The sequence below is a fragment of the Plectropomus leopardus genome, chromosome 8 (assembly GCF_026936395.1).
Source record: "Plectropomus leopardus strain MGB_pleo_1.0 chromosome 8, ASM2693639v1, whole genome shotgun sequence".
Taxonomy (NCBI): Eukaryota; Metazoa; Chordata; class Actinopteri; order Perciformes; family Serranidae; genus Plectropomus; species Plectropomus leopardus.
The window spans coordinates 20324150-20351608 of record NC_142183.1 but is presented as its reverse complement, the minus strand read 5'-3'; the positions used below and the strand labels follow the sequence as shown (position 1 = coordinate 20351608).

The 27459-nt window shown below is 39.7% G+C and overlaps 2 protein-coding genes and 1 pseudogene across 18 annotated transcripts in view; 2 read left to right on the top strand and 1 right to left on the bottom strand.

Annotated features, from left to right (window-relative positions):
• The window catches only part of pcdh2a39 (protocadherin 2 alpha 39), a 219855-nt gene that overhangs the window by 64438 nt on the left and 127958 nt on the right, over positions 1–27459 (top strand). The window contains exon 1 of one of the 13 annotated variants that reach the window (XM_088081113.1): positions 3897–6389. The exons of the other annotated variants lie outside the window; for them this stretch is intronic. Within the exon in view, the coding sequence (XP_087937239.1) occupies positions 4035–6389 (2355 nt within the window). The 5' untranslated portion in view covers positions 3897–4034. Of the gene's footprint in view, positions 1–3896; positions 6390–27459 lie in introns of those variants that run through there. 13 annotated transcript variants of the gene reach the window in all.
• LOC121947940 (fibroblast growth factor 18) overlaps positions 1–27459 on the bottom strand; it is a 307943-nt gene that overhangs the window by 190206 nt on the left and 90278 nt on the right. The gene's annotated exons all lie outside the window — the stretch shown is intronic.
• On the top strand, positions 562–3479 carry LOC121939652 (protocadherin alpha-8 pseudogene; annotated as a pseudogene).

Here is a 27459-nt window from a genome sequence, read left to right as displayed (position 1 = left end):
ATATAGCATTGGATCACTGACTATTTTTTGTTTTCCTTGGCAAGATCATATCTGAATTAGTTCCTGTACATAGCCCATTATTTATAAATTCGAAATGGAAAACTATCATCAAATTTTAATAGGGCAGGAGTGGAGGTTGTGTTATTCGCTGTCCATGGTGCTAGGTGTGCTGCTGTCATGTGCGTCTTTGAATTACATCAAACCAAGATGACTTCATCTTGGTGTTTGATATCATATTACTTTGTCAAATGAGTAAACATATTCCCATGTGTTAATTAGAACCGTCTCTGTGTATTGGAAAGGTTTGCTTTATTTTTTCTTTTTGTGTTTCGAATAAGAACCCTTATCAGGTTTTAGCTACACTATTTCTGGTACTGTCTCGAAAGAACAAAAAATACACACGGTATATATTTCAGCTAGAATCTACTTGCTTTTGATTATCTGTAGTGAAAATTTAGATCGCATGGTGTCAGTGTAATGGTGAAAATCAGCATTGCATGTGGTCGTCGTAAGGCATTTTGGTTCCACCTCTTGATAGCTTCTTTAGCGCGATACTAAAACGGTCGTTTTGGAGCTTACTGCTGCCTTTGGAAATACTTGTTTGCCTTCATGTATGTTGTTATAAAAGGAAGATGAACCGTTTCACATATGGAAGGGTTGTATTCGTTAAGTGGAATTCCGTTTTGTGTTTGTGAGTAATCATTGACGATATCGCATTTAACCATGGAACAAAGAAGAGAGGAGACTGGGAGGACGAGAGGATATTTGGTCGGCTGCTTGGTTGCTGTGCTTTTGTGGAGCGTGGCGTCAGCGCAAATACGATATTCAGTCTCCGAGGAAGTTGACGAAGGAACTGTGGTCGGAAATATAGCAAAAGATCTGGGATTAGATAAAAGCACATTGGTAGAAAGGAAGTATCGGATTGTTTCGAGTAATACAGATCATCTTTTCCATGTAAATCAAAACGATGGCATCCTGTATGTGAGCCGGAAAATTGACAGAGAAGAGGTGTGTGCGCAAAGCAGTACGTGTTTAATAAATCTAAAAACCGTGCTAGAAAACCCACTAGAGGTGCACTATATAGGAGTGGAAGTGTTGGATATAAATGATCATTCTCCCAGTTTTCCAGAGGAAGAGAAACGGTTGGAGATTTCAGAGTCTGTTTTGCCCGGAGCACGATTTCAGCTAAAACCTTCACGGGATGGAGACAGTGGCCATTACTCCGTGCAGCAGTATAAACTCAGCCACAACGATCACTTCCGTTTGGAAGTTAGGGATAAAGGTGAAGATGGTAAAATTCCAATATTGGTTTTGCAAAAATCTTTGGATAGAGAAGCAGAGAGACGTCACGCCTTAGTGCTGACAGCGCTGGATGGAGGGAAACCACCGAAATCTGGTGAAATGAATATTATAGTAGAAGTTTTGGATGTAAATGATAACACGCCTGTTTTCACTAAAGATGTTTATTCTGTTGTGCTCTTCGAAAATTCTCCAGTAGGCACCACCGTAGTGCAAGTGAATGCAAGTGATTTGGATGAAGGTCAGAATGGGGAGGTATATTACTCTTTTGGAAACAGTGTGAGTAATAAGTTATTCGAGCTTTTTGAAATTAATCCATTGACAGGCGAGATACTTGTCAAAGGTCTGATAGACTATGAGCAAAAGGATAAGTATGAAATTGAAATTGAAGCATCAGATAAAGGTATCGCTCCTCTAACTACAGAGAAAAGCGTCATTATCCAGATAGTGGATGCAAATGATAATGCACCTGAGATTGAAGTTACCTCATTTTCGAGCTCGATCCCTGAAGACTCCAGACCTGGAACTACAGTTGCTCTTATCAGTATAAATGACTTAGACTCTGGTCTCAATGGAAAAGTTATTTGCTCAATGAGTGAGGATGTTCCCTTTGAATTATCACCATCTTTACAAGAAAACATGTATTCATTAGTGACTAAATCGCCTCTTGACAGAGAGAAACAGTCCCAATACGAACTAACAATAACTGCAAAGGACGAAGGTCAGCCTCCACTATCCTCTGAGAAGACAATAAGTGTTGTGGTGTCTGATGTGAATGACAACAGCCCAGAGTTTTCACTGAGTCCCTATACAGTCTATGTTACTGAAGCTAATGAGCCAGGAGTCTCTGTGTTTTCCGTTAAAGCTTTTGATCCCGATGAGAACGACAATGCACTTATTTCCTATCATATATTCAGAAATGGAAACACTGCCAATGAGTTAACTTCATTTCTCAACATAAACTCTGAAACCGGAGATATTTTGGCGCTAAAAAGTTTCGACTTTGAAACTCTGAAAACTTTCCAGTTCCAAGTTGTAGCCACAGATTCTGGAACTCCGTCACTAAGCAACAACGTCACGGTGAACGTGTTCATTCTGGATCAGAACGACAACGCTCCAGTCATCCTGTATCCAGTCAGCTCCAACGGTTCTGCTGAAGGTGTGGAGGAGATTCCCCGCAATGTCAACGCAGGACACTTGGTGACTAAAGTCAGAGCCTATGACGCTGATATAGGATATAACGGCTGGTTACTCTTTTCACTGCAGGAAGTTACTGACCACAGTCTCTTTGGTTTGGACCGCTATACAGGACAGATCAGAACACTTCGCTCATTCACAGAGACAGACGAGGCTGAGCATAAACTGGTCATACTGGTCAAAGACAATGGCAACGTCTCACTCTCAGCAACAGCTACAGTCATTGTCAAACTTGTGGAGCCCAAAGAGGCTTTTGCTGCTGATGTTAAAAGTGCAACTAAAGTTGACGAGGAGGACAATGTTACATTTTACCTGATGATAACTTTGGGCTCAGTTTCTGTGCTTTTCATTATCAGTATCATTGTGCTGATTGCAATGCAGTGCTCCAAATCCACAGACTATACTTCTAAATATCTACAAGAGACTAATTATGATGGGACACTGTGTCACAGCATCCAGTACAGATCTGGAGACAAACGGTACATGTTAGTTGGACCCAGAATGAGTATAGGATCTACTATAGTCCCTGGCAGCCATGCGAATACACTAGTGCTCCCTGACAGGAGGAGGACATCTGGAGAGGTAAGAAATATATAAACAAGTGCTTAGCCTCCCCAAAATATTCACATCATGTTGAAGCATATTGGCACTAATAACTGTTTTTTGGGGAAGTCTGTATGTTTCATATGAATTTATCAGAAAGAATAATCATATTCAACAACTCATAAAATGCTCACTTTTAATGTAGTTTCCCTTTCCTGTGTATATCGTTGAAACTTTTTTTTACCGTCCAGGTTTTAATTTCTTACCAACGCAATGCACAAAGTTAAGGCATGGCTAAGCTGATTCCAAGAGCTACTTGCATCACAGACTTTACTCGCAGGCCATTAATATGAGATGCGTAGTGGTTTATTTAAGAATCATGGACGAAATTAAGTTAGGTCTCTTTTTTGAACAAATATATAATGTCTAAAGTTTTGATTTTGTCATGGTCAAGTTGTTTGTGATGTCACATAATGCTGACTTCGTGTTCTTGGATAGTTGGAGACAGATGATACAACGTTTAAGTAATCTATCCAAACGCTCCTGAATGCAGTTGGAAATGTCGATGTCTGTTTGCTGCTTTTTTTTTTGTTAGTTTTTTTTTTTTTCACCAAATGACCATCGAGCCCATTGCTTAATGAAATGTTCTATTAAGTCAGTTCTTTCTGCGTGTTTTAGCTGTCTGTTTCTCTATTTTGCCTCGTGTTTTCGTTGTCATATGAACCTTTGATTGTGCTATATTTTCTGTAAAAAAAAAAGTGTTGCAATAACGTTCTGGATCGCATGGTGTCGGCAAAACGGCAAATAGTGTGAATAGAGCTCTTCGTCGAATCCTGTATTTTTGGCATTACGTGTAAAGGGGCTTGAACAGAAAACTAGCTCTGTACAATCACCACGACTTTTTTGGAGATGGATCGCAACTGGCAAAAGACAATTATTTCGTGACCATACAATTGAAGATCACGTACAGATATATTGTTTTTCTTTTGAACATAATGGAACAAAGCGGACGCCAGGCGTGGATGGAGCGATGGAGATGCGTCGCCTGCATGGTTATCTTGGTGATGTTTTGGAGCAAAGCTTCAGCACAGATTAGATATTCCATCTCCGAAGAGGTGAGAGAGGGAAGTGTTGTTGGAAACATAGCGAAGGATTTAGGAATTGACAAGGCTACGCTTAAAGACAGAGAATATCGTATTGTTGGCAGTTCAACTGAACCCCTTTTTCGTTTGAACAATGACGACGGGATCCTTTATGTCAGCAGGAAGGTGGACAGGGAAGAGATCTGTGAACGAAGCAACGCGTGTATAATCAACCTTAAAACCGTGCTAGAAAATCCTCTGGAAATCCACTATGTGGTTATAGAGGTGCTGGATGTAAACGACCACTCCCCCGTTTTTCCAGAGAAAGAGAAGCGACTGGAAATCTTTGAATCGACATTACCGGGAGCCAGGTTTCAGCTCCAACCTGCACGCGACCCCGACGGTGGTCAGTTTACTGTTCAGCAGTATAAACTAAGCCACAATGACCACTTTCGTTTGGAAGTCAAGGAGAGGGGAGAAGACCGTAAGATGCCCTTTCTAATTTTACAGAAGCAGTTAGACAGAGAGGCTATGAGAGAACACAAGCTTCTGCTCACAGCTGTTGATGGTGGGAAGCCGGCGAAGTCTGGAACAATAGAAATACTAATCGAGGTGCTTGATGTTAATGATAATTCACCTGTTTTTACAAAAGATATGTATTCGGCTGTTTTAAATGAAAACGCTGCTCCTGGTACGTTAGTTATTCAGGTTAATGCAACTGATTTGGATGAGGGTGCAAACAGCGAAATTATTTACTCATTTGGTAAGGAGGTAGATACACATTTGCAAAAACTATTTAATATCGACACAACGACGGGCGAAATTATAGTGACGGGTTTAATCGATTTTGAAGAAAATGAAAGCTATGAAATTGATATACAAGCTTCGGATAAGGGCACGATCCCCATTTCCACATACAAAACTGTGATAGTAAAAGTAATCGACCTTAATGATAATCCTCCAGAAATTGAAGTTACATCATTCTCCAAATCAGTTCCCGAAGATTCTAGAATTGGAACAACAGTAGCTTTGATAAGCGTCAATGATTTGGATTCAGGCCCAAATGGAAAGGTTTCCTGCCTTCTGCGCGAGGACGTTCCTTTCGCTATATCCCCATCTTTGCAAGACAATATGTACGCAATAGTGACTAAATCACTACTAGACAGAGAAGAAAAGTATTCTTACGAACTTACAATTGTTGCAAAGGACACTGGTGACCCATCACTGTCATCTGAAAAGACAATAAGCGTTGCTGTGTCAGATGTGAATGATAACAGACCACAATTTTCACTGAGCCCATATACATTCTATATCAGTGAAAATAACGACTTAGTAGCACCTGTATTTTCAGTTAGGGCATCTGACCTTGATGAAAGTGATAATGCGCATATTTCATATCACATCCCGAGGGACAGCAGTGCAGATAATTTGGGTCTGTTTTTAAACATCAACTCTGAAACTGGAGATATTTCGGCACTGAAAAGTTTCGACTTTGAAACTCTGAAAACTTTCCAGTTCCAAGTTGTCGCCACAGATTCTGGAACTCCGTCACTAAGCAACAACGTCACAGTGAACGTGTTCATTCTGGATCAGAACGACAACGCTCCAGTCATCCTGTATCCAGTCAGCTCCAACGGTTCTGCTGAAGGTGTGGAGGAGATTCCCCGCAATGTCAACGCAGGACACTTGGTGACTAAAGTCAGAGCCTATGACGCTGATATAGGATATAACGGCTGGTTACTCTTTTCACTGCAGGAAGTTACTGACCACAGTCTCTTTGGTTTGGACCGCTATACAGGACAGATCAGAACACTTCGCTCATTCACAGAGACAGACGAGGCTGTGCATAAACTGGTCATACTGGTCAAAGACAATGGCAACGTCTCACTCTCAGCCACAGCTACTGTCATTGTCAAACTTGTGGAGCCCAAAGAGGCTTTTGCTGCTGATGTTAAAAGTGCAACTAAAGTTGACGAGGAGGACAATGTTACATTTTACCTGATGATAACTTTGGGCTCAGTTTCTGTACTTTTTATCATCAGTATCATCGTGCTGATTGCAATGCAGTGCTCCAAATCGACAGACTATACTTCTAAATATCTACAAGAGACTAATTATGATGGGACACTGTGTCACAGCATCCAGTACAGATCTGGAGACAAACGGTACATGTTAGTTGGACCCAGAATGAGTATAGGATCTACTATAGTCCCTGGCAGCCATGCGAACACACTGGTGCTCCCTGACAGGAGGAGGACATCTGGTGAGGTAGGGAAACTGCTCTAGCCGATTTATTTATTTACGCAATTCATTATTATTTATCCATAATATTATTTATATGATAGGTTGTCATCATCACGTACCTATCATCCTGGTATATTGTGCTGACTTTTTTTCCCCTTATATGCTTGCATCTTCAGCAGGCAATGCGGTTAGTGTATCATACGTTTATTCATTATTTAATTCTTTCTGGAAAACTAAAAAAAAAAAAAAAAAAAACGAGTGAGAATTTCGTTTATTTGTATTTCTGTAGAAGAAGAAGAAGAAATATCAGAAAAAGACATTTCTTTTCTCGTTATCTGCCGAAAAGTAAAAAAATCAAATAAACAATGGAACTAAAACAAAATAAAAAGTCAAATTTACGATGTTCTTTATTTTTATTTTTTGATTTTCTTAACTGTGATTGTGTCATTCTGCCGCGTAGCCGTCAGAGGAGTGACGCTCACAATTAAGGACATGATGAAGATTTCAAAATTATATAAGGTATTACCAGAGCCGGGCTCATTAACTTTGCATACGCCTGGGTCAAACTTTTACGCACAGCTTGGTGCAGTCGTAAACTGGAAAGTGAAACAATGGTAACGAAAGCAGCACACTACCAAACAAGTGAAGGGGGTGGCAGCGCGTCTTTTGTATCTCATTAAATTGATCCATGTGGATTTTTGAAGTGGGGCTGTATGAGATTCTCATGTACAGTCAGTGTGTTATAGGCTACAGTAGCTGGCAGTCGGCGCGCTCCCGGTTTGCAGAAACAGAGGGGGCGCGCACCCCACAGGGGTTATATTAAAACGTATTTTAGCCACTTTAAAAAGGCCAACCTAAAAAATCATTATAACATTCAATTAGATTATTTCATTCATTCATTATTTATTTCATTCATTCATTATAACATTCAATTTTTATTTCGTTTTTGTTTCCCTGTTTATTTGATTTTTGACTTTTATACATAACGAGAAAACAAGCGCCTTTTTTCAATATTCGGTTTATGCAGAAAACCAAATAAACGAAATTCACACTCGTTTATTTGTTTTCGGATTTTTGAGATAGAATTGAGTAATGAATGAACGGGTTATACACGAAGCCAATGGACATGTTAACCACTATGAAAGTCACATAAATAGATTTTAGTATTGGAAGTGTGTCTGCATTGTAGCTACAGCTCGCATGGTGTCACTGCTTGTGAAAGTAAACGACTCTGGTTGAACATCCTGTACGTCAGTTTGGTGCTTTTTAGCGACAGTGTGCTCCTGTGCTTTAGGGCGATGGCTTCAAATATTTTACTCCTTCATCAACATTTTGTGGATATCGGGCAATTGCTATTTTTGTTTACAATGTACGTTCATGTGTAGACTTATTTGGATTTCTAACCTTCATCTTTCTTTTTCATCAAATATGGCACGACCTGGATGCGGAGCGTTGTTGGAGCGCCTTGTCGTTCTCATTGTTTGCTTGCATCTTACTTTTAATTCTACTTGGGCACAGCTACGATACTCTGTTCCTGAGGAGCTTACAGTGGGTGCTGTTGTTGGAAATATCGCTAAAGATCTAGGACTGGATATCAGTGCTTTGAATGCTAGAGGATTTCGCATTGTTTCTGGATCGACTGAACCCATGTTTGAATTGAACAATAACGGCATCTTACACGTTAACCGAAAAATTGACAGAGAGGAGGTTTGCGAGCGGATCAGTACCTGCATTATCAACATAAAGACCGTGCTGGAGAATCCGTTAGAGGTGCATTACGTCGCCATTGAGGTTTTGGATGTTAACGACCACTCTCCCACCTTCTCCGAAAACGAGACGCAGTTAGAGATATCAGAATCTGCTTTACCTGGGGCACGATTTCAACTACAAGGCGCCCATGATCCAGACAGCGGCGTTAATTCTATTCAACTGTATAAGCTCAGTCAAAATGATCATTTTCGCCTGGAGGTTAAAGATAGAGACGAAGATGGGAAAATTCCTGTTTTGCATCTGCATAAACCGCTGGACAAAGAAACAGCAAGAAGTCATAGATTACTGCTGACAGCTGTTGATGGAGGGAAGCCTGCTAGGTCAGGGACCATGACAATTATTGTTAATGTTTTAGATGTAAATGACAATATGCCAGTTTTTGCCAAGGAGTCATATAATGCGGTGCTGAATGAAAATTCACCTATTGGCACAATAATAATGCAAGTGAATGCCACGGATTTAGATGATGGTTTAAATGGGGAGGTGGTTTATTCTTTCGGCAATAATGTAAATAATAAATTGCGTAAACTTTTTGAAGTGGACCCTAATACTGGGGAAATTATTGTTAAAGGTCTGATCGACTTTGAAGCAAAAGATAAATATGAAATTGACATCAAAGCTTCTGATAAAGGACCAGTCCCCTTAGAAACAGAGAAAAGTGTTAAAATAAATATTGTGGATCTGAATGATAACGCACCTGAGATTGAGGTGACATCCTTTTCAAAGGCAATTCCAGAGGACTCCAAACCTGGCACGACAGTAGCGTTGATAAGTGTGAACGATAATGATTCAGGCTTAAATGGAAAGGTAATCTGTTTTATAAGTGAGGATGTACCTTTTACATTAACACCATCTTTACAAGACAACATGTATTCTATAGTCACCAAATCTATGCTAGATAGGGAACATCAGTCCAAATATGATGTAACAATTATTGCTAAAGATGCGGGTGAACAACCTCTGTCATCTCAAATGATAATAAGTGTGACTGTATCAGATGTAAATGATAACAGTCCAGAGTTCTCAACAAATCTATACAATTTTTATGTGATTGAGAACAATGTCGCAGGAGCTTCCTTATTTTCAGTGAGCGCTTCTGATTGTGATGAGGGTGATAATGCCCTCATATCATATAAGATTGTGAGAAGTGGGGAGGAAAACAAAAAAATTACACCATTTCTCAACATAAACTCTGAAACCGGAGATATTTTGGCGCTGAAAAGTTTCGACTTTGAAACTCTGAAAACTTTTCAGTTCCAAGTTGTCGCCACAGATTCTGGAACTCCGTCACTAAGCAACAACGTCACAGTGAACGTGTTCATTCTGGATCAGAACGACAACGCTCCAGTCATCCTGTATCCAGTCAGCTCCAACGGTTCTGCTGAAGGTGTGGAGGAGATTCCCCGCAATGTCAACGCAGGACACTTGGTGACTAAAGTCAGAGCCTATGACGCTGATATAGGATATAACGGCTGGTTACTCTTTTCACTGCAGGAAGTTACTGACCACAGTCTCTTTGGTTTGGACCGCTATACAGGACAGATCAGAACACTTCGCTCATTTACAGAGACAGACGAGGCTGAGCATAAACTGGTCATACTGGTCAAAGACAATGGCAACGTCTCACTCTCAGCAACAGCTACTGTCATTGTCAAACTTGTGGAGCCCAAAGAGGCTTTTGCTGCTGATGTTAAAAGTGCAACTAAAGTTGACGAGGAGGACAATGTTACTTTTTATCTGATGATAACTTTGGGCTCAGTTTCTGTACTTTTTATCATCAGTATCATTGTGCTGATTGCAATGCAGTGCTCCAAATCCACAGACTATACTTCTAAATATCTCCAAGAGACTAATTATGATGGGACACTGTGTCACAGCATCCAGTACAGATCTGGAGACAAACGGTACATGTTAGTTGGACCCAGAATGAGTATAGGATCTACTATAGTCCCTGGCAGCCATGCGAATACACTAGTGCTCCCTGACAGGAGGAGGACATCTGGAGAGGTAAGAAAGGTCACTTTATTTTAAGGCAGTGTGGTTTAAAGGCTAGTGATAGATGAGAAAGAGGTCCTAATAACTGAAGTGTCCCAAAAGTACTGAATCACACCTCGTAATAGCTGGTGAGAAATTAATCAAAGATATAAATCGCATCATTGGGGGAAGTGACTATGTTTTGAGTTGTAATGAGACTGCTGGGTAAAGCTGTTGATTTACAGGGGGTTGTATGGTTGGATCTTACACAGTCCAGAGATAACACTTAGTTAGCATGCCGCTGTTTTTGTACTTAAGTGCTGCCTTGTCCCCATGTACTTGAAAATGTGATCCCAAGAGTTATACAGCCTCATGAACTATACTGACTTTGCATTGGTTATGTAAAATAGGAAGTTGCAGATTGTTGTGAAATATAGGTGGAAGTATTTATTAAGATAAGGAGTTGTGTCTGTGAATAGCACTGTAGCCCTTCTTGTGACAATGATGGCACACTTGCTCCCAAGAACAAAGAAACAGAGCAAAATTTTGTTGTTGTTTTTTCCTTAAGAAAACAAAGGCTCTAACCTGCTATATTATATTTATTCATTGTTTCATTGACATCTTTCTGACTTTTGAAAACCTTGACATGTGCATTGACCAACTTGGACTATTAATTTAAACCATAATGTGTCTGTGTCAGGCCATGTGTGGTTGTGACTTAGTAGGACATTAAGTGGCTGTCAAGCATAATGTATAATGCAGGCTGACTGGTTGAAACCATGTACTTTTGGGGATAGGTTTAGTTTCAGTTTGAAGGAGGAAATTTTGTTTATTGCAGTAACTCCTAGTCCTCTGTCTTAGATTATTACTGAAACATCAAAAGTCTCATTTGCAAACATTAAACTGTATACAGGGAGGTGCACCTCCACAACTAGTGCTCAAGCTTTTCTTTGCATCTGCATCATTTAAACTGCTGCATATGATAATCCACATCAGATATAATGGTCTTACATAGATATCCATATAATATAGTCATTGGAAAAGGCACTTTACTATTTATCAATAGAGTAACCTGTGGTCTGTGTGTTTTACTTGTGTGAATATGTATGTTGTTTTGCTCTATGTGCCTGTCTATTAGGGTTGGTACATGCGTGTAAAGGGAGTAACTGACTGGCTAACAGAGTCACTCGGGGTCTGTGTTCACTGATGTAGCTGAGGTGATTCAATGGTCAATGAATGGCTGCAGCCATGACAGAGAGAGGGAGGGGTGGGAGCCTGCGGCTGGTGTGCAGTGAATCACAATGTACAGCCAGTCAGGTGGGGCTGGACCACTTTGCATCAGCAGGGATCTCCGTTCACTGGAGGACTGCAAGCAATAAGCAGTACATTTTTATGATTTTTCATTTGTTTTGACTTGAAAAATAATAGGCTGTGATATAAGAGTGTATACAGTTAACACTGATATATACTGCACACCCTGGCTTCTGTGCAGATGATCCCTTTTGACTGCCTAAAAAATAGGTCATATTTTATCACATGTGTGTAGGTCTGCATGCTCGGCTTCTGGGTTGATTCGCTGTTGAGTACTGTGTGTTGCCCATAGCAACACACAAGGAGATCCACCTCTGTGAGTCTACTGGTTTCCACAGACTAGCATGCTGCTCAGCGGTCTTAGCAACAGCAGCGGAAGAGGATGGAGGAGGAAGGGAGGGATAGAGAGAGCTGTAGATGAGGGGGGAGGGGATGTGGCTTTTGTACAGCTCATCTATAGACACCTCACAATATTAAATGAAAATGGGTTTATTTAGATAGAAACACATGGATTATATCAGGGAAATCTCCATTGTAAATCAGACAACAGATGGTGCAGATATCGAAGCAATAGTGACGGCAGGAATTGTTGAGCTTCTAATTAGATATTTTATCGTATGGAGATAATCTTTTCCCTCAAACAACTGGGTCAACCTTAGATTTCCTCGCTACAAAATGACTGTCAGAAAAGCATGTATTTTTAACTGTCGTTAAATTTGTCTTTGTTGAAAGCTGATGGGATATTTTGGCCCATTAAGCAGCATGTGAAATAAAGCAGTAAGCCATGTGGAGTAGGAATGCAGGAAGAGATAAGGATAAGGTCAGATTCAGAGTGAGGCGGGAGCTCGGCTTCACGAAGAGGAGGCTGAAAACACTTTCTCTGCACTTCCTCTTTCCAGTTTTATTTAGTGCTCTACTAGATAGAAAAACCTGCCTGTCTGTGTGCATATTTTATGTGCACATGTTTGCGTGTGAGAGAAAAGTCTGTGAGGCATCATGTGTTTTGCAGTACTAAGCTGTGCCTGGACAGCAGATGCCCAGAAAAGATTTATTGATGTGATTAAAAATGAGTGTCATTAAACCTAAAAAGTGCAGAGCAATGTTGGTGGATCACATTCATTGTCGCTGTGAGCTAGTCATATGTGAGAAAGAGTTTTCTCTTACTGAATCGCTGCACTTCTGTTACTTTGACGTGGCACTTTTGGGAGAGAAAAACAGACGAGAGAGGAGGAGTGTATGAAATACAAGAAGGGTCATGAGCTGCAATCAGAATGGAGGCACTTGGTCTGATGAATCAACACATTATGTTTGATTATGTAAATTGTTTTTTGCCTTGTAGAAAACAAACAGACATTGCAACAGTCAACTAAACTTTAAAATGTACTCCTGTTGTTTGTAACCAGATGATCCTGATTTTGATTTAAAACAGCACCGTACAAGAGGATACTGCAAACTGAATACATAATCGCTGTGTCTGAAATCACACACTATGCACTACATATGGATATTATCATTCAACATACTTTTGTGTAAATAAACAGCAGTATGTATCTTTTTGAAAGCACTGAGCGGTAATAATAAGTCATTTTCTGAGAGCCTTCTTGCCAGTTGGAGACACATAACCATGGTAACCCTTGCCAACCTCAGTTCTAACAGTGATATCAAAGGAAATTTTAAACTTTATTTTGCCCACCAAACTGAAATCTTAGCCTTGACACATACTTACACTTAAATAGGAGCATTATCGACATTACACAGCTGTCTTGGTCACTGTCTGTTAAGAATGTTGTCCTTCACAGCATTGCCCTGTGGGATATTTATGCCTAACCAGACTTTCGTTGATAGATATTTGTTAGTCCTTTCCGAAATCCATCATGAGCTGTGCAGCAATAAACCAATAAATAAATTAACAGTCAGAGAAATAACAGATAACTATTATGACATCAATAGCACCAAAAAACAAATATCAACAACAGGGCACATCATTATTATGGACCTATCCTCACCACACATCATTAAAGCGCTGTACATAAGATGCAGCATCCTCACATACAGAGTCTCACTTATTCTTCTTCACCAGTGCAATACCAGCAGGCATAAATTATCTGCAAGCCTGGTTGTTTTGTAGAGTCCAGTGTTTGCAATCTATGATATTTTACTGGTAATAGTTTGCAAATCATATACTACTGCTTTTATACATACTAAAAAATCTTTACTAAATCTAATACTGTTTCAGCCTAATAGATATTCAATTCAATTCTTTATTAAGGACTCAGCTCATAAAGAGGTCCATAGATAATTAAGTGCACAATTTCAAACACAGCCAATGTCTTTAAAAGTGTATTCCTACATTTTCATTCTGCATGCTCTCTTTGGCGGGGGTGTGGCTGCGTGCTCCAGTGGCTTTCTCTGTTTGCTTGGCTGGCTCAGCAGATCTGTGCAATTGTGTTTGCATGCTGAGTGTCTGCACTGAAAATCATTCACAGTGCCATGACCCCTGTATTTTGTGTGTCTGTTGTCTTTGTTAAGTGGGTAAGAGTGTTTTCCCCATTTAAGTGTATTCAGGGTCAGAGGAAGAGAGGGCAAGGGAGCAAGTTAAATGTCAGAGGAGACACAGCTGTTACAGCAAGACTGTATGAGTTGTGTGTACTGTGATCTCATAAGCTTGAGAGCATTGTTTTTATTTAATGTAACTGCTCCTCTGCATCCACGCATAGAAAAATGCTGACAACGTTCTTCCAAGCAAACTTTCCTTTCTGTGCTCCAGTGTGGGCTTTGCTTTCCATCCTTTCCTGCATCCACCTACCTTAACCACATTCTTTGCAAACGTTTCCAAATTTGTTTTTGATTCGTTTCATTTCACTGTCAATTTTCAACCTGCCCTACAAACTGTGTACCTCATCTTTTCATCTTTTTTTGTTAGATACTGCAATATAAAAATTATTCTAAGAATTTATTGCAGTACTCTCTGTTCTATTCTGCCTCTGTCTCTGTTAGGTTTCATGCACTGGCTTGCTTTTCCTCTCTACATTTTTGCAGCTTCCTTCTCTGTCTCAACACTATTTGTCTCCTCCTTCCTTAGCCTCCATATTGATATCACTTCCCCCTCCCCCCAGCCCACTCTTGGCCTCCTTTTCCCGCTTTTATGTCTCTGTCCTTCGTTTCCTCTTTCACATGCCGCCGTTTTCTGTCTCCCTCTCATTTTCTGTCTTTCGTTCTGTGCTCTATCTGCTCTCTCGTCCTGCCACATGCTTTTTAGCTCTGCGTTGCTGTGCCTCATGCCTGTAGGGTTGTGGCTGTGCATGCCGCATGTGCTGTTGTGTGTCAGTAGGGCACATTCTCTCTTATTGCTCCAGCTTTGTTGGAGGATGGCGCAACTCACATCGAGGTCAGCAGCAGTGATGGTAATCTAATTTACACACACACCGTAGGGTAGAATGAAAACAGCCACTATCTTTATGTTCACATGTCGCACACGCGCGCTTGTGCTCAGAGACACACATGCAACAACACATCGCGCATACTCAGACGCCTAATCCACTTTACTGAAAGGCACTTTCACAGAAGAAAAAGGGGGCTGGATGGATAGAAGGAGAAAAAACAGAGCATAAGAACAGCATGCTCCCTTGGTGATATAGTGGCTCGCAGAGAGGAAGAAAGACACATCCACCGTGAGACAATTATATCAATCAAAGCCTGCCAAAGATCTGATGTCCTGCTTGGATTGAATATCATAAACTGATTATCTTAAACTGATTTCAGACATTATTCTGAGTAACTTCTTATATTTTATGATGATATATTTTATGATGATTTTACTAAACAGCTTCCTTCACAATGCATCTTCCATCCATAGGCAAACAAGATGGGACTGGATATAGACAACAGCTCCAAGCATGCAACATTGATCATTCAATAACAATGGCTGACCTATGTTACTGACTTTGTGATGATACTGGTAATATACAGTAGATATTTAATACTCGGGTAACTATGATTTCTGTATCTCATTGCCCATTCTGTCTTGCTCAGTATTTTGTAAACATTAAATGAAAGCACAGTTGTTCTAGCTGAGATGCTAGTTTGGACTATTTTATTCAATTAGTGCCCTTCTCTCTACTGCCGTGCTTTGCAAGCTAGCTGTGAAACATCTTTGTCTTAAAATCCTTCTCCTGTAAAACTTACTTTGCATTGTTCCATCAGGTCAGTAATTTAAAGTGAGCTACAATAGTTGGATTCAGTGATCACTGAGATAAGCCCTCCCACCACTTCACTATTAATAAGGTTCCTTTCTTTTCTTTTCTTTTCCTGTCTTTGTTGCAGTCAGTTTCCATTTGGAGAAAAACAACAACAAGCATTCAAACTGGCTACCAAGCACCACACATGATTTAAAACTTTGATGAAGCTGAACTGTGGAGGCAGCTAATTTGCCAAGGATATAATGTCATCAGAAACCTTTCACCCCCTAGGACTATATTTAAAAAGAGAACAATGATGATTATGAAAATTATGTTTGATACTGGGATCACTACAGCTTCTGTATCCCATTGCTCACTCCCACTGCTTGGTGTATTGCATGGTTGTTCAGGCCAAGATGCTAGTTTGAATGATTTTGTTTTGTTTGAGGCCTTCTTTTTTGTGTTTTGTAAACTTTAAGTCTCTATACAATAATTCCTCTGCTTGCCCTCTCCACGTGGTACTCTCTACATTTCTATTATCTCCTGTAAACCTTGCCTACCATCAGGTCAGTAATTTAAAAGTATTTACTGTACCCTTGAACTCAATGAGATAAGCCCCCCACAAACACTTCACTATTAGATTATGTTAATTTCCTCTCCCTTTCCCCATCTTTGCTGTAGTTTCCAATCACAGAAAAATCACAAGCATTTAAACTGGCTAACAAGCACCATGCATGATTTAAAACTTTGATGAAGCTGAACTGCGGAGGCAGGTAATTAGCTACATATAATGAAAAATGTTTCACCCCCTCAGCATCATATTTAAAAAGAGAAGAGATGAACTTAGAGAAGCTTAGGCCTGCCACTGACTCCTGCTCTGGCACTGCACACACAAATAACATCGAGTTAAGTTAGTTAGTTCTGAAACAACAGCCACTGATCAGTCTTTTTTCAGTGACGTTTTTCAGTTTCGTCAATTGCTTGTTTTTGACATCTATTCACATGTAACATACTGGGTTAACTCAGAGTGCTGGTAAGCATTTCTGTGTCACTAGGCATTGATTTTTATTACCAGTTGTGCACATTTTACAAGGTTGATGGGGGGTAGTTTTCACAAATTAAGCTGATGATGCTCTGTGAATGAAAGAAGAGAGGTGTGGATTATTATATAGGCATTGTGTAGATTTGTAGTTAAATAAATATGTGATGTTTTGGGTCCTTTTGTATTGTTCTACATAAACTGCATGATGTCCAGATGCTGATTAACAGTGTTATCTGGGCTAATACTCGATGTACTGTTCCTGTGTGTTCATGTGCTGGAGAGTGTTATTGTATCAGCTTTTCCTGTTTGAGGACAATTCAGGTGATTTGGTTTTGGTGAATCAGGAGCTTGTTGTTGTGAATGTCAGCAAGCACAGGCACTGCTGCAGTGCAGCTTAGAGTATTTGGTCAATAAGCTGTTTGTACATCTCTGTTTAGTGCTGTGCTTTGAACACGAAGTGGCAGAGAAAAATTGAACAAGGTGAAAAGCAAAGTGTCTCTTCTCTATATCAAGTTACACTAACTGTAAATTACAGTTTGTCAGTATATTAGTATTTATAGTTTGTGGTCATGTTTTTTAAGGAATATTTCACCAGATAAAAACTGGTATGAATTCACATAAAAATGCAAGATTTCTCAGCCTCAAAGTCAAAGGAATACTTCACCCACAAAATGACGACCTGTTAATCAATTAGTCTTATCATGTTACTTTGAATATGTGAAGAAAAATGTGTTGTTCTCACAACGCCTGCACAGAAAATGGTGAACATATTGATTTTATGATTCATTGGGGACCATATTTAAAAACAGCAAAACTATATCAAAGCATTCATTTCCAAACGCTCACTCAACTCCTGCAGTGTACTCCAGGTTTTATTTTTACAATCAGATGCTCAGTTCTTCCTAAACACATGCAGTATTGCTAAAAACTCACTATTAGCAACTGAGTCAAAAGTGAGACTTACCTATGCTCTCTTCTAAGTCAGACTGCAATTTCAGTGAAAACGCATGTGTTTGGGAAGTACTGACTATGAAACTTTTTTGCTGTTACTATATGTGGCCCCCAATCAATCCTTAAATCACTATGTTTGCTGTTTTCCATGGAGGCATGCTTGACAAATTCAAAGTAACAAAGCATGACGAACTGATCAACAAATAGTCATTTTGTGGGTGAAATATTCCTTTAATTTTGAGGTTGATAAATCTTTAACTTTTACATCATTTACACCAGTTTTTACCTATAGCATGTGACACTGATGGATTTCAACTGCACAGAAAATAATCTTTCTCTAATGGTAACTGAATATGACATTTTAAAAAGTACTAACAATACAACATGCAGATGTACTACACTCGTATGCCTCAGGGTTAACAGGGTAAAATCAGAGTCAGTGGGCCAAAAATTTCACTGTGGGCTGCATTCACAACTGTGGGCCAAGACTCCCTGGCACAGCTCCTTTCGCTCTTGTCATTTGTCCTAGAACATGACGAGACTGATTCAGAGCCATTTGTGGCTTTGATGTGAATTGGCCCAGGCTAGTCACTGCTCTTAAATATATGGGTCAAACCTGGTTCTTCCCTGTTTATAAAGAGACATGCCGGTTGTATCCATGAGCTTGTCAAGTGAGTCTGACCTGGTTACCTTAATATCATAGCAAATAGTATAGAATCTGTAAATTTATGAACCAATTTTTGTGTCTCACTCCCATCTCTTTTATGCCTGGTGTTGTGTGAGAAGAGCTGACCCTTTCTCCTCTCCACCACTCAGTTATATAAGCCCTCAGTTTCATTACATCTCAGTCCATTGACTCATGGCTGTGTGGACGAGTCCTATAGGTTGGACTTTGCCAGTCTCACTTTATAATCACTCCACTGCGGCTGAATCATAGCCTTTCTTCAGGGTGATAACCAGGTCTGCTTTCATACACATTAACAGCATTGCACTAATGAAAACCATTTGCAAAAACTATCTTCATGTGTCATTTAAAATCCATGCCAGATAAGACCTTAGCTCTGCTGCATCATGGTGATGTGCCCCCGTGCTTTGCATTTGAATGAACTATTATCTAACCTGAAATAATCTAATTAATGCAAAAACATGACTGAACAACATGTAGACCTGCCTATACATCTGTCTGGTGTAATAACGAGTCCTTAACAGCTTTGCTAAGTGCAGTCAGCCCTGGGCTATGTTTAAATAGTCTTTTTTTCTGAATCAACAGAGATCAGAACAGATGTAGGTCTGCACTGCACTTGTTTGGCATCGGTGCTCATGCAGCCACAACATCTGCTTCTGTGCTTAGGTCATCACTGCATGCCTGGAGGATTGAACTGACTGAGCGGCCGGCGCAAGGCTGCATGCAAGAAAAAAACAACTGCAGACACAGTTGGCTAAAAATTTCCTTTAAGGTCACCCTGTTGCAAACCTAAAAGCATACAGTGTCCTGAGATCTAGCGTTATGGGATGGGGTACTGATTGATAGTATGCATGAACGGGTGAGGGAAATCCAGAGTCAGCTGTTTAGACACTGGATGCAGCTTTAGTAAGAGGATTGCCTTCTTACAGCATGTATCCCTGCACTGCTCACTGTGGGGTAGAAGGGGTAGAAGGCCACAGCCGCCGTACACTTGTCTGATTTAATAGTGGATGTTGTATTTATTTCTGGCCATGCATGGATGGGATCAGATGTTGGCTTTTGATGGATCCAGTCTCTAGCTGCAGGGTTCCTCTTCCCCCTGTGGCTATTTGGCCTCGCCTTGTGCCCCCACTAAGCATCTTGGATAATTGTAGCGCCTTTTTTTTTTTCTTATTTCTCTGAATGTGCCTGTTTGGGAAATCACAAAAAAAGTTGTATAGTCAATCTTTAATGTGTTTATGGCTTTTTAAATGTAGCCACCACACAGAATTGATAACTTGTCCTTTTCTATTCATACTTTACTTGGTTAACAAGTAGAACTCCTCTGGAGGACTGTTGCTGGCCATTTTTCTATTATCTGTATATGTGTTCAGTTATAAGACATTGATTAGAATGAGTTTGTCTGAAAACTAACACAGAAACAGCTCTGTATAACTTTAAGTATGTTTCATTAGCTGTATGTTAGGTTCGCTGAGTGGTCTGTTTAACTGGGGTATGACTTGCCTGTGTTTGATAGTGATATGTGTTTTTTTGTGTCTGCAAAGAGCATATTGCTGTTCTGCTTAGAAAAAAAGAACATGAATTGTGGTGATTCCCACAGGTTAACTTTAGTTTGAGAATTGCATGATCCTCTACAAATATTCTTTCTGCATCTCTTCGAACTGTGAGGCATTTTCATTTACATCAACACAGAGAAGTAAACTGTAGTGCTCTAGTTTTTGATTTTATTTTTCCTTAAAAGATATACTATGCAGGATTTTTAAAAAAAAATAATATAAAGTATAGACTCATAGAGAAGTAATCCCTTTTAATCATCACTTATGACCCACTACTAGTTTGTGGCGGTGTATTTTTCTGTGGCGACTCTGCCTTTATTTTCTTCTTATTTTCTGTGCCTTGGACATTTATGGGCGTGTACCCTCACAGCGCTCAGGTGAGGCTGAGGCTTTATAAAAAAATTAAGTGACAAGGTGCCAAACTGTAAGGAGCAGGCATCCAAAAGACACAGTACCAAAAAATGCAAATAGGCAAAATGCCAAAGGAGAGTGAATCTGGTGTTGGCGTTTACTATGACTTTTGCTGGTACGTGTGCTTACAACCAGTAACTGACAATCCAGCAGAGTATAACCTTAAAAAGTTAAAATGTTAAAGGTTCAAGTTTTTACCTTAAATTATTGATAGAATATTTTACTACAAAAGTGACTTTTTTTTTTTTAAGAAACAAGGAGTGTGGTCAGTACTGTATAGACAGAAACAGAATTCATTAATCTTCAGAACTGCACAAGGAGTCACTCTTTGGATATCAAGTGTGTGTGTGTGTGTGTGTGTGTGTGTGTGTGTGTGTGTGTGTGTGTGTGTGTGATCACATAACATTGATATGGTCATGTAGCTAAAGACAGAAAGCTTGTTAATTTTATAACACTGGTTAAAATTACAGCCTGAAATGTCTTATCTGTTTTCTCCTTATTTTTCAAAATTGTCTGAACGTCATTGTGCTCTCTCTGGTCATCTTTGGTGGTGTGAACCAGTGAGCTGTTCTGCTCAGTGGGTGAGTCATCTCATCCCACATGTAGCTTTTCATTTTGTGAAGTTGGTCTGCTGTGTTTATTTTTAGATGAACCATCTGTCATGAAAAAATAATGAAATCAGGAACTTTGGCATTTAGGATTAGTACTATTATTCTATCATGATATTAGGGAGATTTGGTTATGCGATGCCCTGTAGCCACACACACTTGAGTTGTGTACATGTGTGTTTACATGTGTGCCGGCTGCTAAATGTTCTTCTGTGTTTCCCGCCATCTTATCCAGTGGGTGCAGTGTATGAATAAAACAATGAGACATGGGTGTGGAAGATGAGTGTTAATGCTGTAAGCCTGACTCATATCCCACTCTCTCCTCCCACCGACTGACTGCCTCTTCCTCTGCCTTTGTTCTCGCTATCGTTACCCCACTTCTCTCCAGCTTGGTGTGCTTTGCTTCTCATTTTCACCTTTTACTGGTGTCTTTTCATTTGCTTGTTTCTTCAGGCCATCTATTTGTTTTTATATCTGTTCTTGTATCTTATTCTTACACAAAGAATCTCTGTCTGATTTTCTTCATCCCTCTCCTACACCTCCGCATCCTAGTTTCCTCTATCTGGTGCTCTCGCTTATGCCCCCTCCTGTCTCTTCTTGTAATTACAAGCTGTTAGAAAATGGCTGACACCTTTAGGAGGCTGTTACTCTCCCCCTCGTGCTCATTTCACCTCCATATTTCATTTAATTGTGTTATTGTTAGTTTAGTTGCTAATTCTATTGGAAAACAGTTTTGTCTATTAGCAGTTATTCCATCATGCTCCCTCCTTTATCCTCCCTCTCTCTGACCACAGAGACAACCACCACACCACCTCCTCTCTCTGTAGAAACTAGAGCTCTGAACGCAGCAATATTCCTGAGCACCTTTCTCTTTCTCTCTTACTTATGACTGCAGCAAATGTAGATGCGCACTACCAAACCTTAGTCTGGCTCTTCACAGCCTCAGGCCTGGAGCCAAAGGTGAAAGAATCTGGACCTGTCCTCTGTTACTGTGTGTGTCCTTTACATGAACCCAGAGTGGCTATTTTGGCGATTTGTAGTTGAACTGACTGGCTTTAGCAATTGTAAATGGCTATTATATTCAATACGTTTTGGGGGGGGGGTTTCTGATTGCTTCAGCACTATCTTTGAAACTTGGGCTATGTTTGCAAAACTATGCACATTAATTGCAAAACGTTACACCAGCAAAAATGTATAAATCTCTTGCAAAAGCAAACAATTCTTGCAAAATGTTTAAAAAAAAACCAAATCTGTAGCAGGGCAGAGCAGTTTGCAATAAAGTTGTCATACATGTAGAAAACACACATAGAAAACAGGTGTCCAAATGAGTAAAGTATACAGTAGATGCATATTCTGAACATAACACACCATCAATGAAATTGAGGGGAAGATGTTTGTAGTTGTTGTTGTTGTTTGTTTGCTTGCAAGTGACGAAATAGTGTTGCAATGTAGAGACCAATGTTAAAAGTTTTGCAAGAAGTGTGTTATTAAGTTGCAAACTAAGGGTAAAACAGTGAGGCATGTTTACAGTTTGCAAAAAGTGTTATAAAATACATAGTGAATGTAAAGCGAAGAACGTGCATTCAGTTTGGCAAGCTATGTAAGTGCACTGGCTGTGAGTGTTAATAGTTTCAGAGATAATGCTTCTAGAATTACAGCTTGTGTTGAAGCTTACTGAAAAAAACTGTAATGCTTTCAAAATAGACCTTCAGGTTAGTTCTTTCACCACCCTTTTTTCCTGTATGTTTTCATTTGTCTGCGTTTGTGTCAATGTGCGTCCACAATGTATAGTTATGCAATTCCTGTAATATGACTGCATGTTGTAATTTTATTCCAACAAATATACAAATAGTCACACATTTTAGTTCGAGATGAGCTTTATCACGGTTGGAGTTACGAAAAATATTGTTATGTGAGTAGTTTTTTTGGGGTGTGTTATGGTCAGGGTTGCTTTTTTTGTTGTACACATGGTTCTCCCCTTTTCATACCAGATGAGACAAACATTTGTTTAAAAAATGAGATTTCTGAAAGCTGAAGTTGTTCATGTTTTAGTGCCATGGTTTACAGCATCGCTGCTCACCTTAACTGAGTTGATTATATGCTCTATGCACTCTGCAATAAGGATCAACTTACACTATATGTACAATACGATGCATGTTGTTGTGTATTGTTAACTGACTCTTTATTGACAGTGCTCAGCTCATCATGTCTCATTAAAAGCTAACGCTCTGCTGGCTCGCTGTGTGCAGCTTCGGGCCTGATGCTGTGGCTTCAGTTTGTGTGTGTGCATATGAGGGCTGCACTATTAGTGATCATGAGTACTGTTGACAATTACATATTGTTTTCAAGGATTAGTAATAGTATTGCAGTACATGAATGTTGTTTGATTGGTAAATAAGTGGTGCTTTATTGGTATGCACAATCCAATAGCCATTTTGATTTTTGCATGCTTTCCTTATTACAATCTAACCTAATCTACAAAAAGATTCAAAAATGATTTCTGTGAGGTTGCTTCCTTTCAGATATTGACTTTTTTTCACATTAGTCATATGTGTGTATGTGACACATTCTGAGACTGCGATTAGCCATTTAAAGTGTCAAACTTGCACTGTCAGGGTATCGGCAGATATAACAGAGGCTTTACTTAACATTTAGTTTCACTGCGTTGTATGCAGCTTCACTGCAGAGACATGGCATTTTGATTTGCTTTAAGTTGCAAACAACAGTGCCTCTTTCTGAGTCTATGTCTCTCCTCTCATGCAGGTCTCAGTGCCTCAATGTTTGTGTGTCACATCTTATGTTGATGTGTACTGTCTGACTGTTTAGATATCAGCAGGGTTCAACAGCAGATAACAAGATCTGGTGTTACATGATAATCCAAAAACTAAATATTTCATGCACATCCAAAACTAACACGTCCAGAGCAGACACTGGGCTAGATAATCTATTCATCACATTACAGATAATGAAGTGAGAATCTGTTTAATTCAAGTAAAGGAGCAAAACTGAGCAGAGACAACAAAGGCGTTAAAAACATGATACCAAAATAACAAGGAGTTTGGTCTGCTTGTTTACAGACTACTGTAAACGGGGTCTTTGCGATAAGACTGGAGTATAATTGTTCCCTAAGCCCTTGTTTACTTCCTTATGCTCGTCTTAATCCTGATTCACTTTGCTTTGTCCTCTAACTGAGAAAGTAGAGTAGTAAACTGTGCTGATGGTGCTTCTTGTGGAGCAACGATATATGCTTGTACTGTAGTATAAGAGGAAGTACAGTCAGTGACCTGTAAAATACAAATATAATGCTATCTGTCACCTGCTGTAAATATTACCTTTGTGAAACCAGTGAACTAGATACAGTATGGAAATTAAAAACATAAAACATCAGTGTTCCTTCAGGTGTTATAAATAGGAAATTCCTGTCAAAGCCTCGTTTCTATTCTGCCACTGCTGTCAGTATTCCCAGTTGCCCTGGATTAAGGCTTCAGCAAAGTGTGTAAAGTAATAATTCTACTATGTCGCTCCTCTAATGCGATTAGGTGGAATCATCTTAATGATGCCATGAAGAGTAGCTCTAAAAAGGCAACAGCACAGACAGAAAGCTTGGGATGCCACTCACCCTTAAATTCCAGGCTATAATGTCCAGGCCGCTTTTTTGTTTTGTTTGTATTGTTGCTGTGTGTTTGCTTGGGTCTTGTCTTGTTAAATAATGTGGTTAAAATCAAAAGGAGATTATGAACCCTCTCTATATGTGTGTAACCACTTCATATATATTATATATATTACATATTTCAAATCCTATCACCTCTTAGACTCATTTATCCTATTTGTAGCCTTGTATTTGCTGTATGATTTACTGTCAGTAGCTGTGTATTCCAGCTAATGTTAGATCAAGAGAGAGGCCTGTTAATTTTAATGTCATGGAGGCTGTGGTGCTGTTGAGTTGTAATGCATTATACTGAGAGATGTTTTTAATGTATACTCTAAACAAACAGACTGGAGTGGATACAGCTTAAGAAATACCTCAGAATGCAGTTCAACAGCACTGCAAATTACTTAAAGAGCAATACAATAAACAACATCTCTGTAAAATAATTTCACCAATGCCGAATATTATAAACCTCACAAAGGCAGGATTTGTTGCAAGGCTGTTGCATCAGTGCCTATTAGTTTTAGGTAGGTGTACCTGGCAAACTGGCAAACTGGCAATAAGCGTTTTCACAGAGGACATTTTGGCTTATCATTTCAGGGAAAGCACAGGTGTTAATAATGAAATTAATAATGGCTAAATTCAATCTAGCTGCTTTGATTTAAGTGTCCTGGTATTGTGCACGCTGACTCACTGTCACTCTCACTGGAACACTTGAAAAGCAAAGAGCCACTTTTGGTGTTATTAGTTAAATCTGTGCTTTTCCTGCTATGACATGTCAAAATGTCTGCTGCGAAAGAGGTCCCACTAAGTGCAAAGCCTTTTACCTCACCCTTTATCACACACTCACTCACTTTCTCTCACACACACACACACACACACACACACACCAGCTAACATACCACAAATACATGTTAAAACGCACACTCATGGTGCACTTAACATCCTCACAACATTATAAGAGGCTTCAGTTGCTACACATGCTGGGGCAATGCCCGTGTAGCTGTTTAAGTTTTGATGCTGATGAGAGTGGAAGATGGTGTTAGCTATTCTCGGAGACCGGCAGCAGTACAGCCCAAGCTTAAATGATTGGTAGGCAAGTCATTATTTTATAAATAGTTATCTTCATTTTCTGCGGAAAGTGGAGCAACCTCACAAAACCATTTCAGCTGTTCCCAACATCAGATTCTCTGCAGGCCAGCACTCTCCTCTATAATTCAGACCTTTTTTTTTTTTTTTTTTTAAAGATATGGGACAAGCCCTTGCGCAGCAGGCCTGCACCTGCAGTGCACTTTCCATGCAGCACTGCCTGCTGCATATTCAGTACTGCATGACTGATAAAAAACTAAAAATAGACATTACACAATGCTACATTGATATATGCAGGTATAATTTGCTGATGCACGGAAAATAGAAATGGGACACAAAAGTGTGGATAAATTATGCCTTCCAGTTGCTGTTATGTAATTGCCCTTAGTATGTGAATGATGTAAACTATATGCAAGTGCTCTATAAAAGATACAGTATATTCTGCATGCTTTAGTTGTGGCTGACGGCATTATCACTGTCTTTTCCTCTTTGTTTTGATATGTATCAGGCTGGTTCGGAATGTGCAGGTATTGCTAGATTCATTCACATCTCCTTCACAATCTGGGAGAGTTGACATTTTCATTTCCGCAGACAGGGGAAAGGTGTAGCAGACACCAAGACTGCTAGTGTATCTGTACCACTGATACAATTTTGGAGTGGGTAAGCGTGCTAATCTAATGTGAGGCTTTATTGTATTGCCTGCCTCTGACATCAGTGTGTGTCTGTCTGTGCATGGTGAAACTGAGAACAAAGACAAGGGTGAAAAAGCTCCCCCTTGTGGCAAAAAATGGAAATAGCATGCCATTTCTTTTGTGCCTTATGTGTGTCTGTGTGTCAATACATTCAATTATTTAGCATGTTACCACTCTGTATGTGGTAGTGTATTGACTGGTATTGTTATGGAGTTTCTGTGTCAGTATTGATCAATGGATAGCGGGTCCTGTCCCATTTTAGATTCTGGTTAAAGCCAAACACAGTCCATGCCCTCTTCCCCAGTGAACTGTTTGATTGACAAATCTGGGTTATCCATGGCTGACTACAAAGCTAGATTTATTCTTAATCCTACAAAAATTGTTTGGTTCAGGCTGTTTCTGTGTGTGAGTTGGGAACAGAGAAAGAGATGGTACAGGGAGCTGGAGTGACATTAAATGCTTTTTGTAAAAATGGGTGAATGGGAACAATGTGGAAAATATATACATTTCTGTGTAACATAACCCATATTTTTGACTTTGTATGGTTGCTGTTAGGGGAAAAATAAATGCACTGTCCTTGGCATATGTTCTCAGTGCTCACAAAGAGGGGTGTGAAGGGAGGGGGCTGCAGGGAGGGGCACTGACGGGGGCTGCATCTGCGTCACCATGGATACATGAGGGGAGATAGTGAATCTATTATGGGTGCACCCTGTGAAAGCAGAGATCTATCAGACACTGCCTTTGTCTCTAAGCGCAGCGTTGAGCCAATCAGAGTGTCCACTACCAGTCACATTGATTCTAGCAGACCAATCAGATTCCACTGCTACCTTTGCTGTTACCAAAGGTTGTTGTACATCCTGATTCATTGACAGGTTTGATTAATGATCTCTTGTTGCAAAGTAAAGCATGAAGGTGCTTCCACTTTCACAACCTGTTTGATGGGTTAGATGTTTTTAAAAAAAATTATTTAAAAAAAAAAAACTTATTGAAATCACCACTGAGCTAAAATTAACTACATATGAATGGATTTCATGTACACACACTGTTCCTCTTTTTGTTTGTCCCTCTTGCCATTGCCATTTCTCACTCTCACACCTCTCTTTCACACACAAACACATGCAAACCACACAAACCCTGATGATTTCATTCCCGCAGTTAAACTCCACACAGAGACAGTG